General features: G+C 43.0%; 1 protein-coding gene across 2 annotated transcripts in view; it reads right to left on the bottom strand.

The window, feature by feature from the left end:
• Positions 1 to 16,781, bottom strand: part of LOC138638943 (oocyte zinc finger protein XlCOF22-like) — a 129,352-nt gene extending 112,571 nt beyond the window's left edge. The window contains exons 1-2 of one of the 2 annotated variants that reach the window (XM_069728700.1): positions 16,630 to 16,781; positions 6,978 to 7,334 (exon numbers count right to left, since the gene is read on the bottom strand). In XM_069728700.1, the coding sequence (XP_069584801.1) occupies positions 6,978 to 7,046 (69 nt within the window). In that variant the 5' untranslated portion in view covers positions 7,047 to 7,334; positions 16,630 to 16,781. Of the gene's footprint in view, positions 1 to 6,977; positions 7,698 to 16,629 lie in introns of those variants that run through there. The other variant, XM_069728701.1, reaches the window with a different exon arrangement.
• Positions 16,782 to 19,428: the final 2,647 nt, after the last annotated feature.

Raw genomic sequence — 19,428 nt, forward strand, 5'->3', positions numbered from 1 at the left:
TAGAAGAGTTTACCTCTCCGCTCAGCAGGTAATAATAGAAATATAGAAGAGTTTACCTCTCCACTCAGCAGATAATAATAGAAATATAGAAGAGTTTACCTCTCCGCTCAGCAGATAATAGAAATATAGAAGAGTTTACCTCTCCGCTCAGCAGGTAATAATAGAAATATAGAAGAGTTTACCTCTCCACTCAGCAGATAATAATAGAAATATAGAAGAGTTTACCTCTCGGCTCAGCAGATAATAGAAATATAGAAGAGTTTACCTCTCCACTCAGCAGATAATAATAGAAATATAGAAGAGTTTACCTCTCCGCTCAGCAGGTAATAATAGAAATATAGAAGAGTTTACCTCTCCACTCAGCAGATAATAATAGAAATATAGAAGAGTTTACCTCTCGGCTCAGCAGATAATAGAAATATAGAAGAGTTTACCTCTCCACTCAGCAGATAATAATAGAAATATAGAAGAGTTTACCTCTCCGCTCAGCAGATAATAGAAATATAGAAGAGTTTACCTCTCCACTCAGCAGATAATAATAGAAATATAGAAGAGTTTACCTCTCCACTCAGCAGATAATAGAAATATAGAAGAGTTTACCTCTCCACTCAGCAGATAATAATAGAAATATAGAAGAGTTTACCTCTCCACTCAGTAGGTAATAATAGAAATATAGAAGAGTTTACCTCTCCGCTCAGCAGATAATAATAGAAATATAGAAGAGTTTACCTCTCCACTCAGCAGATAATAGAAATATAGAAGAGTTTACCTCTCCACTCAGCAGGTAATAATAGAAATATAGAAGAGTTTACCTCTCCACTCAGCAGATAATAGAAATATAGAAGAGTTTACCTCTCCACTCAGCAGATAATAATAGAAATATAGAAGAGTTTACCTCTCCACTCAGCAGATAATAGAAATATAGAAGAGTTTACCTCTCCACTCAGCAGGTAATAATAGAAATATAGAAGAGTTTACCTCTCCACTCAGCAGATAATAGAAATATAGAAGAGTTTACCTCTCCACTCAGCAGATAATAATAGAAATATAGAAGAGTTTATCTCTCCACTCAGCAGATAATAATAGAAATATAGAAGAGTTTACCTCTCCACTCAGCAGATAATAATAGAAATATAGAAGAGTTCACCTCTCCGCTCAGCAGGTAATAATAGAAATATAGAAGAGTTTACCTCTCCGCTCAGCAGATAATAATAGAAATATAGAAGAGTTCACCTCTCCGCTCAGCAGGTAATAATAGAAATATAGAAGAGTTTACCTCTCCGCTCAGCAGATAATAATAGAAATATAGAAGAGTTCACCTCTCCACTCAGCAGGTAATAATAGAAATATAGAAGAGTTTACCTCTCCACTCAGCAGATAATAATAGAAATATAGAAGAGTTCACCTCTCCGCTCAGCAGGTAATAATAGAAATATAGAAGAGTTTACCTCTCCACTCAGCAGGTAATAATAGAAATATAGAAGAGTTTACCTCTCCGCTCAGCAGATAATAATAGAAATATAGAAGAGTTTACCTCTCCACTCAGCAGATAATAATAGAAATATAGAAGAGTTCACCTCTCCGCTCAGCAGGTAATAATAGAAATATAGAAGAGTTTACCTCTCCGCTCAGCAGGTAATAATAGAAATATAGAAGAGTTTACCTCTCCACTCAGCAGATAATAATAGAAATATAGAAGAGTTTATCTCTCCACTCAGCAGATAATAATAGAAATATAGAAGAGTTTACCTCTCCACTCAGCAGATAATAATAGAAATATAGAAGAGTTCACCTCTCCGCTCAGCAGGTAATAATAGAAATATAGAAGAGTTTACCTCTCCACTCAGCAGGTAATAATAGAAATATAGAAGAGTTTACCTCTCCACTCAGCAGATAATAATAGAAATATAGAAGAGTTCACCTCTCCGCTCAGCAGGTAATAATAGAAATATAGAAGAGTTTACCTCTCCGCTCAGCAGGTAATAATAGAAATATAGAAGAGTTTACCTCTCCACTCAGCAGATAATAGAAATATAGAAGAGTTTACCTCTCCACTCAGCAGATAATAGAAATATAGAAGAGTTTACCTCTCCGCTCAGCAGATAATAATAGAAATATAGAAGAGTTTACCTCTCCACTCAGCAGATAATAGAAATATAGAAGAGTTTACCTCTCCGCTCAGCAGATAATAGAAATATAGAAGAGTTTACCTCTCCGCTCAGCAGATAATAATAGAAATATAGAAGAGTTTACCTCTCCACTCAGCAGATAATAGAAATATAGAAGAGTTTACCTCTCCACTCAGCAGATAATAGAAATATAGAAGAGTTTACCTCTCCGCTCAGCAGATAATAATAGAAATATAGAAGAGTTTACCTCTCCACTCAGCAGATAATAGAAATATAGAAGAGTTTACCTCTCCGCTCAGCAGATAATAGAAATATAGAAGAGTTTACCTCTCCGCTCAGCAGGTAATAATAGAAATATAGAAGAGTTTACCTCTCCGCTCAGCAGATAATAGAAATATAGAAGAGTTTACCTCTCCACTCAGCAGATAATAATAGAAATATAGAAGAGTTTACCTCTCCGCTCAGCAGATAATAGAAATATAGAAGAGTTTACCTCTCCACTCAGGAGATAATAATAGAAATATAGAAGAGTTTACCTCTCCACTCAGGAGATAATAATAGAAATATAGAAGAGTTTACCTCTCCACTCAGGAGATAATAATAGAAATATAGAAGAGTTTACCTCTCCGCTCAGCAGGTAATAATAGAAATATAGAAGAGTTTACCTCTCCACTCAGCAGATAATAGAAATATAGAAGAGTTTACCTCTCCACTCAGCAGATAATAGAAATATAGAAGAGTTTACCTCTCCACTCAGCAGATAATAGAAATATAGAAGAGTTTACCTCTCCACTCAGCAGATAATAGAAATATAGAAGAGTTTACCTCTCCGCTCAGCAGATAATAGAAATATAGAAGAGTTTACCTCTCCGCTCAGCAGATAATAATAGAAATATAGAAGAGTTTACCTCTCCACTCAGCAGATAATAATAGAAATATAGAAGAGTTTACCTCTCCACTCAGCAGATAATAGAAATATAGAAGAGTTTACCTCTCCACTCAGCAGGTAATAATAGAAATATAGAAGAGTTTACCTCTCCACTCAGCAGATAATAGAAATATAGAAGAGTTTACCTCTCCACTCAGCAGATAATAATAGAAATATAGAAGAGTTTACCTCTCCGCTCAGCAGATAATAATAGAAATATAGAAGAGTTTACCTCTCCACTCAGCAGATAATAGAAATATAGAAGAGTTTACCTCTCCGCTCAGCAGATAATAGAAATATAGAAGAGTTTACCTCTCCACTCAGCAGATAATAATAGAAATATAGAAGAGTTTACCTCTCCACTCAGCAGATAATAGAAATATAGAAGAGTTTACCTCTCCGCTCAGCAGATAATAGAAATATAGAAGAGTTTACCTCTCCACTCAGCAGATAATAATAGAAATATAGCAGAGTTTACCTCTCCACTCAGCAGATAATAATAGAAATATAGAAGAGTTTACCTCTCCGCTCAGCAGATAATAGAAATATAGAAGAGTTTACCTCTCCGCTCAGCAGATAATAATAGAAATATAGAAGAGTTTACCTCTCCGCTCAGCAGATAATAATAGAAATATAGAAGAGTTTACCTCTCCTCTCAGCAGATAATAGAAATATAGAAGAGTTTACCTCTCCACTCAGCAGATAATAGAAATATAGAAGAGTTTACCTCTCCACTCAGCAGATAATAATAGAAATATAGAAGAGTTTACCTCTCCACTCAGCAGATAATAATAGAAATATAGAAGAGTTTACCTCTCCTCTCAGCAGATAATAGAAATATAGAAGAGTTTACCTCTCCGCTCAGCAGATAATAATAGAAATATAGAAGAGTTTACCTCTCCACTCAGCAGATGATAATAGAAATATAGAAGAGTTTACCTCTCCGCTCAGCAGATAATAGAAATATAGAAGAGTTTACCTCTCCGCTCAGCAGATAATAATAGAAATATAGAAGAGTTTACCTCTCCGCTCAGCAGATAATAATAGAAATATAGAAGAGTTTACCTCTCCGCTCAGCAGGTAATAATAGAAATATAGAAGAGTTTACCTCTCCACTCAGCAGATAATAATAGAAATATAGAAGAGTTTACCTCTCCGCTCAGCAGATAATAATAGAAATATAGAAGAGTTTACCTCTCCACTCAGCAGATAATAATAGAAATATAGAAGAGTTTACCTCTCCTCTCAGCAGATAATAGAAATATAGAAGAGTTTACCTCTCTGCTCAGCTGATAATAATAGAAATATAGAAGAGTTTACCTCTCCACTCAGCAGATAATAGAAATATAGAAGAGTTTACCTCTCCTCTCAGCAGATAATAGAAATATAGAAGAGTTTACCTCTTCACTCAGCAGATAATAATAGAAATATAGAAGAGTTTACCTCTCCGCTCAGCAGATAATAGAAATATAGAAGAGTTTACCTCTCCACTCAGCAGATAATAATATAAATATAGAAGAGTTTACCTCTCCTCTCAGCAGATAATAGAAATATAGAAGAGTTTACCTCTCCACTCAGCTGATAATAATAGAAATATAGAAGAGTTTACCTCTCCTCTCAGCAGATAATAGAAATATAGAAGAGTTTACCTCTCCACTCAGCAGATAATAATATAAATATAGAAGAGTTTACCTCTCCTCTCAGCAGATAATAGAAATATAGAAGAGTTTACCTCTCCACTCAGCTGATAATAATAGAAATATAGATGAGTTTACCTCTCCTCTCAGCAGATAATAGAAATATAGAAGAGTTTACCTCTCCACTCAGCTGATAATAATAGAAATATAGATGAGTTTACCTCTCCTCTCAGCAGATAATAGAAATATAGAAGAGTTTACCTCTCCACTCAGCAGATAATAATATAAATATAGAAGAGTTTACCTCTCCGCTCAGCAGATAATAGAAATATAGAAGAGTTTACCTCTCCACTCAGCAGATAATAATATAAATATAGAAGAGTTTACCTCTCCTCTCAGCAGATAATAGAAATATAGAAGAGTTTACCTCTCCACTCAGCTGATAATAATAGAAATATAGATGAGTTTACCTCTCCTCTCAGCAGATAATAGAAATATAGAAGAGTTTACCTCTCCTCTCAGCAGATAATAGAAATATAGAAGAGTTTACCTCTCCGCTCAGCAGATAATAATAGAAATATAGAAGAGTTTACCTCTCCACTCAGCAGATGATAATAGAAATATAGAAGAGTTTACCTCTCCACTCAGCAGATAATAATAGAAATATAGAAGAGTTTACCTCTCCTCTCAGCAGATAATAGAAATATAGAAGAGTTTACCTCTCCACTCAGCTGATAATAATAGAAATATAGAAGAGTTTACCTCTCCGCTCAGCTGATAATAATAGAAATATAGAAGAGTTTACCTCTCCACTCAGCAGATGATAATAGAAATATAGAAGAGTTTACCTCTCCACTCAGCAGATAACAGAAATATAGAAGAGTTTACCTCTCCACTCAGCAGATAATAATAGAAATATAGAAGAGTTTACCTCTCCACTCAGCAGATAATAATAGAAATATAGAAGAGTTTACCTCTCCGCTCAGCAGATGATAATAGAAATATAGAAGAGTTTACCTCTCCGCTCAGCAGATAATAATAGAAATATAGAAGAGTTTACCTCTCCACTCAGCAGATAATAATAGAAATATAGAAGAGTTTACCTCTCCACTCAGCAGATAATAATAGAAATATAGAAGAGTTTACCTCTCCGCTCAGCAGGTAATAATAGAAATATAGAAGAGTTTACCTCTCCGCTCAGCAGGTAATAATAGAAATATAGAAGAGTTTACCTCTCCACTCAGCAGATAATAATAGAAATATAGAAGAGTTTACCTCTCCGCTCAGCAGATGATAATAGAAATATAGAAGAGTTTACCTCTCCGCTCAGCAGATAATAATAGAAATATAGAAGAGTTTACCTCTCCGCTCAGCAGATGATAATAGAAATATAGAAGAGTTTACCTCTCCGCTCAGCAGATAATAATAGAAATATAGAAGAGTTTACCTCTCCACTCAGCAGATAATAATAGTAATATAGAAGAGTTTACCTCTCCACTCAGCAGATAATAATAGAAATATAGAAGAGTTTACCTCTCCACTCAGCAGATAATAATAGAAATATAGAAGAGTTTACCTCTCCACTCAGCAGATAATAATAGAAATATAGAAGAGTTTACCTCTCCGCTCAGCAGATAATAATAGAAATATAGAAGAGTTTACCTCTCCTCTCAGCAGATAATAGAAATATAGAAGAGTTTACCTCTCCACTCAGCAGATAATAATAGAAATATAGAAGAGTTTACCTCTCCACTCAGCAGATAATGATAGAAATATAGAAGAGTTTACCTCTCCGCTCAGTAGATAATAGAAATATAGAAGAGTTTACCTCTCCACTCAGCAGATAATAATAGAAATATAGAAGAGTTTACCTCTCCGCTCAGCAGATAATAGAAATATAGAAGAGTTTACCTCTCCACTCAGCAGATAATAATAGAAATATAGAAGAGTTTACCTCTCCGCTCAGCAGATAATAGAAATATAGAAGAGTTTACCTCTCCACTCAGCAGATAATAGAAATATAGAAGAGTTTACCTCTCCACTCAGCAGATAATAGAAATATAGAAGAGTTTACCTCTCCACTCAGCAGATAATAGAAATATAGAAGAGTTTACCTCTCCACTCAGCAGATAATAGAAATATAGAAGAGTTTACCTCTCCACTCAGCAGATAATAGTAGAAATATAGAAGAGTTTACCTCTCCACTCAGCAGATAATAATAGAAATATAGAAGAGTTTACCTCTCCACTCAGCAGATAATAATAGAAATATAGAAGAGTTTACCTCTCCGCTCAGCAGGGAGATGATCTCCAGGGCGCAGGCGATGATTCTTCGGGACGTCTCTGCCTCCATCCTCGGCCGTCGCTCCGGTGACAGATGTTGGATGATGTCGGGGGATGGAGACCTTCCGGCTTCTCTATAATTATGGCTGACACCAGAGAGAACAAGCTGCGGCTGCTGCACTGTAGAGATGAAGGACCTGCGATGATGTCAGGACCATGTGACCAGTAGGGGCGGAGCTCAGCAGAGCAGTGGTGGAGTAGGACCTGCGATGATGTCAGTGTCATGTGACAGGAGGCGGAGCTGTGCAGTATATATTAGTGATGGGAAATCTCGTTCATTTAGTTCATTCTCTGGATTCTGCGGAGAAGAGAGGGATCAGTTCTGGTTCGTTACACAGACGCTGGGGCTCCTAGGATGAGTTATAGTTTTGTTAAAATGATCAGAAATAGTTAATACATCTGATCATTACATAACAAACTCTTATTAACCCCTTCATGACCCAGCCTATTTTGACCTTAAAGACCTGGCCGTTTTTTGCAATTCTGACCAGTGTCCCTTTATGAGGTAATAACTCAGGAACGCTTCAACGGATCCTAGCGGTTCTGAGATTGTTTTTTCGTGACATATTGGGCTTCATGTTAGTGGTAAATTTAGGTCAATAAATTCTGCGTTTATTTGTGATAAAAACGGAAATTTGGCGAAAATTTTGAAAATGTCGCAATTTTCACATTTTGAATTTTTATTCTGTTAAACCAGAGAGATATGTGACACAAAATAGTTAATAAATAACATTTCCCACATGTCTACTTTACATCAGCAGAATTTTGGAAACAACATTTTTCTTTGCTAGGAAGTTTTAAGGGTTAAAATTTGACCAGCGATTTCTCATTTTTACAACGAAATTTACAAAACCATTTTTTTTAGGGACCACCTCACATTTGAAGTCAGTTTGAGGGGTCTATATGGCTGAAAATACCCAAAAGTGACACCATTCTAAAAACTGCACCCCTCAAGGTACTCAAAACCACATTCAAGAAGTTTATTAACCCTTCAGGTGCTTCACAGCAGCAGAAGCAACATGGAAGGAAAAAATGAACATTTAACTTTTTAGTCACAAAAATTATCTTTTAGCAACAATTTTTTTATTTTCCCAATGGTAAAAGGAGAAACTGAACCACGAAAGTTGTTGTCCAATTTGTCCTGAGTACGCTGATACCTCATATGTGGGGGTAAACCACTGTTTGGGCGCACGGCAGGGCTTGGAAGGCAAGGAGCGCCATTTGACTTTTTGAATGAAAAATTGGCTCCACTCTTTAGCGGACACCGTGTCACGTTTGGAGAGCCCCTGTGTGCCTAAACATTGGCGCTCTCCCACAAGTGACCCCATTTTGGAAACTAGACGCCCCAAGGAACTTATCTAGATGCATAGTGAGCACTTTGAACCCCCAGGTGCTTCACAAATTGATCCGTAAAAATGAAAAAGTACTTTTTTTTTTTTTCACAAAAAAATTCTTTTAGCCTCAATTTTTTCATTTTCACATGTGCAACAGGATAAAATGGATCCTAAAATTTGTTGGACAATTTCTCCCGAGTACGCCGATACCTCATATGTGGGGGTAAACCACTGTTTGGGCGCACGGCAGGGCTCAGAAGGGAAGGCACGCCATTTGGCTTTTTAAATGGAAAATTAGCTCCAATCGTTAGCGGACACCATGTCGCTTTTGGAGAGCTCCTATGTGCCTAAACATTAGAGATCCCCCACAAATTACCCCATTTTGGAAACTAGACCCCCAAAGGAACTAATCTAGATGTGTGGTGAGCACTTTGAACCCTCAAGTGCTTCACAGAAGTTTATAACGCAGAGCCATGAAAATAAAAAATAATTTTTCTTTTCTCAAAAATGATTTTTTAGCCTGGAATTTTTTATTTTCCCAAGGGTAACAGGAGAAATTTGACCCCAAAAGTTGTTGTCCAGTTTCTCCTGAGTACGCTCATACCCCATATGTGGGGGTAAATCACTGTTTGGGCACATGCCGGGGCTCGGAAGTGAAGTAGTGACGTTTTGAAATGCAGACTTTGATGGAATGCTCTGCGGGCGTCACGTTGCGTTTGCAGAGCCCCTGATGTGGCTTACCAGTAGAAACCCCCCACAAGTGACCCCATTTTGGAAACTAGACCCCGAAAGGAACTTATCTAGATGTGTGGTGAGCACTTTGAACCCTCAAGTGCTTCACAGAAGTTTATAACGCAGAGCCGTGAAAATAATAAATACGTTTTCTTTCCTCAAAAATAATTTTTTAGTCCAGAATTTTTTATTTTCCCAAGGGTTACAGGAGAAATTGGATCCAAAAGTTGTTGTCCAGTTTCTCCTGAGTACGGTGATACCCCATATGTGGGGGTAAACTACTGTTTGGGCACACGTGGGGGCTCAGAAGGGAAGTAGTGACTTTTGAAATGCAGACTTTGATGGAATGGTCTGCGGACATCACGTTGCGTTTGCAGAGCCCCTGGTGTGCCTAAACAGTAGAAACCCCCCACAAGTGACCCCATTTTGGAAACTAGACCCCCCAAGGAACTTATCTAGATATGTGGTGAGCACTTTGAACCCCCAAGTGCTTCACAGACGTTTACAACGCAGAGCCGTGAAAATAAAAAATCATTTTTCTTTCCTCAAAAATGATGTTTTAGCAAGCAATTTTTTATTTTCTCAAGGGCAACAGGAAAATTGGACCCCAATAATTGTTGCGCAGTTTGTCCTGAGTACACTGATATCCCATATGTGGGGGTAAACCACTGTTTGGGCACACGTCAGGGCTCGGAATTGAGGGAGCACCATTTGACTTTTTGAATACAAGATTGGCTGGAATCAATGGTGGCGCCATGTTGTGTTTGGAGACCTCCTGATGTGCCTAAACAGTGGAAACCCCTCAATTCTATCTCCAACACTAACCCCCCCACACCCCTAACCTATCCCAACTGTAGCCATAATCCTAATCACAACCCTAACCCCAACACACCCCTAACCACAACACTAACCCCAACACACCCCTAACCCTAACCACAACCCTAATTCCAACCCTAACCCTAACCACAACCCTAACCCCAACACACCCCTAACCCTAACCACAACCCTAATTCCAACTGTAGCCATAACCCTAACCACAACCCTAACCCCAACACACCCCTAACCCTAACCACAACCCTAATTCCAACCCTAGCCCTAAGGCTATGTGCCCACGTTGCGGATTCGTGTGAGATATTTCCGCACCATTTTTGAAAAATCCGTGGGTAAAAGGCACTGCGTTTTACCTGCGTTTTACCTGCGGATTGCTAGTGTTTTTTGTGCGGATTTCACCTGCGGATTCCTATTGAGGAACAGGTGTAAAACGCTGCGGAATCCGCACAAAGAATTGACATGCTGCGGAAAATACAACGCAGCGTTTCCGCACGGTATTTTCTGCACCATGGGCACAGCGGATTTGGTTTTCCATATGTTTACATGGTACTGTAAATCTGATGGAACACTGCTGCGGATCCGCAGCCAAATCCGCACCGTGTGCACATGGCCTAATTCTAAAGGTATGTGCACACGCTGCAGAAAATGCTGCGGATCCGCAGCAGTTTCCCATGAGTTTACAGTTCAATGTAAACCTACGGGAAACAAAAATCGTTGTACACACGCTGCAGAAAAACTGCACGGAAACGCAGCGGTTTACATTCCGCAGCATGTCACTTCTTTGTGCGGATTCCGCAGCGGTTTTACAACTGTTCCAATAGAAAATCGCAGTTGTAAAACCGCAGTGAAATGCGCAGAAAAACCGCGGTAAATCCGCGATATATCCACAGCGGTTTAGCCCTGCGGATTTATGAAATCCGCTGCGGAAAAATCCGCAGAGGACCAGAATACGTGTGGACATACCGTACCCTAACCCTAGCCCTAGCCCTAACCCTACCCCTACCCCTAGCCCTAACCCTAACCCTACCCCTTACCCCAACCTTAGTGGGGGGAAAAAAAAAATAATTTATTTTATTTTTGTCCCTACCTATGGGGGTGACAAAGGGGGGGGGGGGTGTCAATTACTGTTTTTTTATTTTGATCACTGTGATAAAACCTATCACAGTGATCAAAATTCACTCTGGAACGAATCTGCCGGCCGATTCGGCGGGCGCACTGCGCATGCGCCTGCCATTTTGGAAGATGGCGGCGCCCAGGAAAGAAGACGGACGGACCCCGGGAGGCTAGGTAAGTATAAGGGGGGGGGGGGGGGGAGATCAGGGCACGGGGGGGGGGGCGTCGGAGCACGGGGGGGTGGATCGGAGCATGGGGGGGGTGGATCGTAACACGGGGGGTGGATCGGAGAACGGGGGGGTGGATCGGAGAACGGGGGGGTGGATCACAGTGCGGGGGGGTGGATCGGAGTGCAGGGGGGTGGATTGGAGCACGATGGGAGCGGGCAGGAGGACGGAGGAGCGGAGCACAGGACGGAGGGGAGCGGACCACAGATCGGGGGGCGATCGGTGGGGTGGGGGCACATAAGTGTTTCCAGCCATGGCCGATGATATTGCAGCATCGGCCATGGCTGGATTGTAATATTTCACCAGTTTTTTTGGTGAAATATTACAAATCGCCCTGAATGGCAGTTTCACTTTCAACAGCCAATCAGACCGATTGTAGCCACGGGGGGGGGGCGGGGGAAGCCACTCCCCCTGGGCTAAAGTACAACTCCTCCTGTCCCTGCAGGCCGGGTGAAATTGGAGTTAACCCTTTCACCCGGAGTGCAGGAACGCGATTCCTCCATGACGCATATGCTGCGTCACAGGTCGGATTGGCACCGACTTTCATGACGCAGCATATGCGTCAAAGGTCGGGAAGGGGTTAAAGGGGTACTCAGTCTGGAGAAAAAAAATTCAAAAGTTATTTATTCAAGTTAGTAATTTCTTTTTTTCTTTGTGAAATATTTATTATTATTAATATTATTTAAATGGCGTGACAGATTACCCACAGAACCGCAAGCTACACTGATCACATTGGAGCAGTAGGAACATGTTACTTTCTTCTGATCTCCACTAAGGCTTCTTTCACACTAGCGTTGGAATCTCCCCGTCGCAATGTGTCGGGGAGAGATTCCGACGCTAGCGTTTGCTGCATTGCACAATAAAGGCAGCGGATGCATTTTTCCGGCGCATCCGCTGCCCCATTGTGAGGTGGGGGCGGAGTTCCGGCCGTGCATGCGCGGTCGGAAAAAGCGGTCCGTCGGGAGAAAAAAGCGTTACATGTAGGGTTTTTTCTCCCGACGGTCCGCCAAAGCACGACGCATCCGTCGCAAGATGGATGCGAAGTGTGCCAATCCGTCGCAAATGCGTCGTCAATAGAAGTCTATGGGGAAAAAAAAAATGCATCCTGCAAGCACTTTTGCAGGATGCGCTTTTTCTGCAAAACGACGCATTGTGACGGATTTAAAAAAAATGCTAGTGTGAACGTAGCCTAAGTGTGAAATGATTCCATACCTGGCTTCCTTCTCTTCAGTGTATTATCTGCACACATTCTGGTCACTTGCAGTCTCTGGTATTGAGCACTATATTCATTTCACACCACTGCAGTAGGCGGCAAAAGGAAGAGATGTGGTGAAACGACGCAGAACTACAGATTTACCAGCTGCCGCACAGTAAATGCCCATAGCAACCAATCACAGCTCAGATTTCTCTTGGCAGAGCACTGCACTACTGCAGTATCAGAAAGCTGACCTGTGATTGGTTGCTATGGGGCAAAGAAAATCTTCCTATTAGACAGCCTGATAATTCTCCACCCTATCCTGGGAGGAGCTGAGAGGGAATGCGTCATGTCATGTGACCTGTGAACTAAATGAACTAGATGTTCCGTTGAGAATGACTCCGGACAGCCTGGATCAACGTGATGCATCTCACTGAGCCCAGCAGCAGTTCCCCCTGTATTAGTGTAGAGTACTGACTCATAATGATTGTGTATGAGGGAGCGGAGAACAGAACAGGAGCCAGTGGTAAAGATGTTAGCAAGACTGATCTTCTATGCTACAGGAGGCTGATCCTCTACGGGAGGCTGATCCTCTCCAGGAGGCTGATCCTCTACGGGAGGCTGATCCTCTACGGGAGGCGGATCCTCTACGGGAGGCGGATCCTCTACGGGAGGCGGATCCTCTCCGGGAGGCTGATCCTCTCCGGGAGGCTGATCCTCTCCGGGAGGCTGATCCTCTACGGGAGGCTGATCCTCTCCGGGAGGCTGATCCTCTACGGGAGGCTGATCCTCTACGGGAGGCTGATCCTCTACGGGAGGCTGATCCTCTACGGGAGGCTGATCCTCTACGGGAGGCTGATCCTCTACGGGAGGCTGATCCTCTACGGGAGGCTGATCTTATCACAAAGACTGGTGAGGGCCATGAACGACACCACAGAACACTCTCTCATACATGAGCTGTGTCTGTCTACTGTACAATTTCAGTTTGTATTATTACTATTATATTTGTATTTCCTATTTGATGTGTGGTATAGTGTTTTACTACCTTCTTTTCCTGCATCAGGAGCTATAAAGAGCAAGTGTGAGAGCAGGGATCTTCAGTGTGAGGAGCTGTATGAGGGATCACTCTCTGTCTCCTCACACTAATGAACTAATCTCTGTCAGGATGGTGAACTAGATGAACGAGTTCACTCTGAAGATTAGTTCATTTTGAACTACTCACTCACAAACTACCCATCACTAGTATATATAGCAGCAGGCTGCGCTGTGGGGAGCACTCGCTGCTGCTGCTCTTTTTGCACATTGAGCTTCTTTTCCTGCTTTTATCCCTCCGGTCCCTTCACTATAACGCCTGGGCCTCATTATACAGCTGTACAGGCACTGCCATGTTCTCGGACTGTAGCCCTCACTAGTCTGTACTCGTTTTCTACACTCCATGCTCTCACCTGTTCCGTCCTCTCCCTGTAAAGCTCTTGACGGCTCATGCAGTGGAGCTGGGGATTATGGCGCCTGCAGTGAGCGGCCTGGAGCTCAGTGAGTGACAGGTGTGGTGCACTGACCCCTGTTACAGGTAGGGGGCGCTACATGGTCTCCCCAGAATACACATGGAGGCGTATTGAGGCCATAGGAACAATCGCAGGCATTATTGTGAATGGTCGGTATGTGTGTCGCAGAGGAACATACTCTGCCCTGTCAGCCTGAGGTAAAGATGTTCTGGGACCTGTAGTCCCACAAGTAACTGTGTTGTGTTTGTATGATTATATAGTAACATACTTATTAAGGTTGAAGGAAGACATGAAGTCCATCTAGTCCAACCCATAGCCTAACCTAACATGCCCTAACATGTTGATCCAGAGGAAGGCAAAAAAAAAACCCATGTGGCAAATAGTAAGCTCCATATTGGGGAAAAAAATTCCTTCCCGACTCCACATACGGCAATCAGACTAGTTCCCTGGATCAACGCCCTATCAAGGAATCTAGTGTATATACCCTGTAACATTATACTTTTAAGAGGGGACTGGATACCTTTCTGAAAATTTTAGTAACGAATCACTCATTACAACATCATACGGCAGAGAGTTCCATAGTCTCACTGCTCTTACAGTAAAGAATCCGCGTCTGTTATTATGCTTAAACCTTTTTTCCTCCAAACGTAGAGGATGCCCCCTAGTCCCTGTTTCAGGTCTATGATTAAAAAGATCATCAGAAAGGTCTTTGTACTGTCCCCTCATATATTTATACATTAAAATAAGATCACCCCTTAGTCTTCGTTTTTCCAAACTAAATAGCCCCAAGTGTAATAACCTATCTCGGTATTGCAGACCCCCCAGTCCTCTAATAACCTTGGTCGCTCTTCTCTGCACCCGCTCCAGTTCAGCTATGTCTTTCTTATACACCGGAGACCAGAACTGTGCACAGTATTCTAAGTGTGGTCGCACTAGTGACTTGTATAGAGGTAAAATTATGTTCTCCTCATGAGCATCTATGCCTCTTTTACTGCATCCCATTATTTTATTTGCCCTTGTAGCAGCTGCCTGACACTGGCCACTGAATATGAGTTTGTCATCCACCCATACACCCAGGTCTTTTTCATTGACGGTTTTGCCCAGAGATTTAGAATTAAGCACATAATTATACATCTTATTACTTCTACCCAAGTGCATGACCTTACATTTATCCCCATTAAAGCTCATTTGCCATTTATCAGCCCAAGCTTCTGGTTTACATAAATCATCCTGTAATATAAAATTGTCCTCCTCTGTATTAATTACCCTGCAGAGTTTAGTGTCATCTGCAAATATTGAAATTCTACTCTGAATGCCCCCTACAAGGTCATTAATAAATATGTTAAAAAGAGGGCCCAATACTGACCCCTGTGGTACCCCACTGCTAACCGCGACCCAGTCCGAGTGTGCTCCATTAATAACCACCCTTTGTTTCCTATCCCTGAGCCAGCTCTCAACCCATTATGAAGGGAGGATGGCAGGGCTAGTTATGAGAGATGGGTGGGTCAAACTAGCCACACACACACACTTATCTAAGGGAGTGGCTACAGCTTGATAATGTGCCCAGAGTGTGGATCACATGGGTCCTGTATGGTCTCTGAGTAAGATACTGGAGCCTTTGTGTTCGGAGTGTCGTCTCCCTGAAGAGCACGTAGCGGGGCTTTGGACCTGGTGGCCTGGGGTGTTGGACTAATGTCCTGAATAGCACCTGGACAGGCCACATGCCTCTGTGTTGGATGGTCCCAGGTGGGATGGACGTCCTGAAGAGCAGTGTGATCGTGGTCCTGGACGGTCTGTGTTGGAAGCTCCTGTGAGTGGAGTCTTCCTGGAGGACCTGAGAGACCGTGGACCTGGACGATCTGTGTTGGGGAAGCTATTGTCCTTCGGTGGGTCTGGACTGACTGAGGTGTGCCTGCCAGGCAAGTTGGTGATTCCCGTGAGGCAGCTTTCCCAGAAGAGAGGACTGACAAGGAGTCAGCGTGAGGAGCGGAGCTCCTGGAAGGTAGCCCCGGACAAGGGGATTGTCATAAACTGTGATATACGGCATTGAAGTGTTGTAGCGTTTTCCTTACTTCGAGTCTTGGGGGACACTCGCTTTGCACGGGAATAACGCATACAGGCACGTTTTTTCACAAAACAGTCTATTTGGGTTTATTAAAACGTCATAAACCATAACACAAATAGTTCATCATTTACATCAACGGAACACATTAACCACCGATAGTCTGTTCCAAAGGCAGATCCGTGTCTGTCCGTAACCCCTTGTTACCTGGAGTTACCTTACAGGAGCTCCGGCTCCACACACTTACTCCTGCCAGTGCTGGTTTACAGGGAAACTGCCTCACTGGGATCACCGTCCTTGTGACCAAAGCACCTCGGATAGTCCAGACCCACAGTAGGAGCTGTAGCTTCTCCAGCACAGATACCGTCCCAGGCTCTGTAGATGCAGCCTTTCCATGCGCTTCCAGGAAGACCAGTCACAGGCGCTTCCAACACACAGGCCATCAGTCCATGATCTTACCAGGTGCTTGCAGGACTCCAGCCCATCCCAGGACAACCCAACACCCTCGACCATTCAGTCCATAGCCTCAGCAGTGCTTCCAGGACTCCAGCCCACTTCAGGACAATCCAACACTCAGGCTAATGCAGGACTCACGGTTTCAGTGCTTCCAGGACTCCAGCCCATACCAGGACAATCCAACACAGACCGTTCATCAGGTCCACGGTCTCAGTGCTTGCAGGACTTCTCCAATGCCAGGAGACTCCAACACCGACCATCCAGGACCTTGCACATGGACCAAACAGATCCATACACAGGAAGCACACAGGAACCATGTGACCCACACCCTGGTCACATTACATACCAGCAACCACTCCCCTGGGTGGGAGTGTGGGTGTGTGTGGCTAGTCTGACCCGCCCATCTCACACAACTAGCCCTGCCAATCTCCCATTAGAACTTACACATTTAGGCCGGCGTCACACTATCAGTATTTGGTCAGTATTTTACATCAGTATTTGTAGCCAAAACCAGGAGTGGGTGATAAATACAGAAGTGGTGCATATGTTTCTATTATACTTTTCCTCTATTTGTTCCACTCCTAGTTTTGGCTTATAAATACTGATGTAAAATACTGACCAAATACTGAGTGTGTGATGCCGGCCTCACATGTGGGACTACAGGTCCCAGACCACAACATAACTTTAGATTGACAGCGCAGTGTCCTCCTCTACGACACACATACCGGCCATCTACAATTCTGCCAGTCACCGTTTCATCACATTTATGCCTCCAAGCGCATCTTGAAGCACACACACAGTGCCCCCTGGCTGTAACACTGGTCACTGCACCACATACCTCCCCCTTTGTTCAACCCTATTGGGGTGGACACATGACATAAACCCGTGGTTCCGATACTGGGAACCCACGTCACCTTTGATAGGCCTCTCCCGCCCCCAGCGGTCAGTTTGTCGGCATTGGGCTTCAACCCTTGAGTCACCATCTGTCTGTGTCACCAAGCCTTTAGTCACTACACTTTTGCTACAAGGTCTCCCACCTATGTCATTCCTGAGTCAACTGAGTTGACACTACTTATTTCATTAGGCTGGGTACTTGCACCCCTTTTTTTGTCCACATTTCGGGTCAAACGTGGCAGCCCTCTTCCATCAACTGAACGCAGCAGTCCTGTAAGGCGCCGTCTTTCAACTATTAGCTGCTCCATTTCCTTCAAATATACCATACGATATTCCAACAGAGTCCGTATTTCGCCAAGACTCTCCTCTGTTCCCACAACGAAGAAGGGAACCACACCCTTTATTCGAGACACCTGTATTTCGTGGACACCAGGTATTCTCAACCTCACCACTCCAGATTTATCTACCATTTCTTGCATGGCTTGACTTCTTCCAATGACTCTTTTTACCATAGATACGGGTACCTGTATTACAGTTTCCTGAAGACTCCGAGCTTTTCTCACATGCTCCAGTCGTCTAACAGTGTCTTCATTCCGTATTTGGATCATCCACTTTGTCCGCACATGTCTCCAGTGTATGTCACTCAGGGTAGCTACTTTCTTCGCTGTGACATCAGTTGTGGACAGTATCACTAACTGACTTGTTTCCGGGGTCCAGTTCACCTTACAGGCCCCCACAGCCTTCTTGAACCCTTCATGCATAGACTCCTTGGCACATGCCTCTCTCAGGTCTTCAGGTACATCTATCATGCACTTGAACAAGGAACTTTCTTTCTCCTCTGCTGTCATTAGACACCAATCTTGTTCAGCTTTCGGAGCCAACTTCCTCTGAACATCACCAGTTTCCAGATGTTTGGCCAGGATAGACACCTGCCGCTCCACCTTCTCCCAGGCTGCTTTATGCATTGACTGGCTTTCTTCCAGGCGACCTCTGAGCTCAGCCACCTCTTTCTCTAAGGCACTCACACGACACTCAGCAGCCTGTCTCCAAAGCTCCTCTTGCTTTAACCGGGATTCTACTTCAGGCCCCACTCCTTTGGTGGCCTCCTTCACTTTTCCACAAGGTGCAACTGGTACCATTTCTTTGCACTCTTTACGTCTCCAGTGACTGGAAGACTTTCTTTTGGTGGGGCTCTTCTTTACTGTACTCCCTAACATCCTCAGAGTCACAGTCACCCGCATAGTCTGTGTCATACCCCACAGTATGGTGAACCCCCAAGTCACACACTTTCTGGGCGTCAGCTCCACACGTTTTATCTACCACACCACAAACAGTCATATTGTAGAACATGTCAGGTGACATCATGTCCGTAAGTTGGGACCATCCACTATTTTCCTTGGTCACGCCTAACTTAGGACTGTTAACTATAGGGGGTGCATTCTCTACAACAGTTTTCATACACATTAACCCCACAGACACTTTCCCTTTTATCCACCAGTCCAACAGGGTTTCCAAGTCTCGCCCTATTACCATAGTGTACCGTAAGTCCGGGACTACTCTTACTTCGTGGTACGTGGACCCCTCTGTCGTGTCAATGTAGAGGTAGGCTGTCAAATGTCCTTTAACGTCCCCACCTGTGTCATTCACTCCTGTCCCTAACCCAGGTGGCACAGTGCATTCATAAGAGTTCTCAGTAAAGTCGCTTCACTCCCTGGGTCTATCAGGCCCACCACACTTTCTCCATCCAAAGAAAAGGAGCACTGTCGTGACAAAACATTATCTGAGCAATTCACAGTACAGCATGGACATGCATAGCACAACTGCGTCTGGGGCCCACCGGTCTGCGCCACCCCTTTAACTTCAGGAGGCTCCGCCCTTTTTTTTTAATTCCACCCCCTTTAGGGTCACCACCCCTTTTTGGGCATCTACTAACTTTTGGGATACCGCCCCCTTTTTGGACTCCACCCCTTTTTTGACAACCATCCCTTTTTGTTTTCCGCACCATTTTTGGGACACTACCCCTTTTAGGGACACCACCCAACG

This window comes from Ranitomeya imitator, chromosome 5 (assembly GCF_032444005.1).
Source record: "Ranitomeya imitator isolate aRanImi1 chromosome 5, aRanImi1.pri, whole genome shotgun sequence".
Lineage (NCBI taxonomy): Eukaryota > Metazoa > Chordata > Amphibia > Anura > Dendrobatidae > Ranitomeya > Ranitomeya imitator.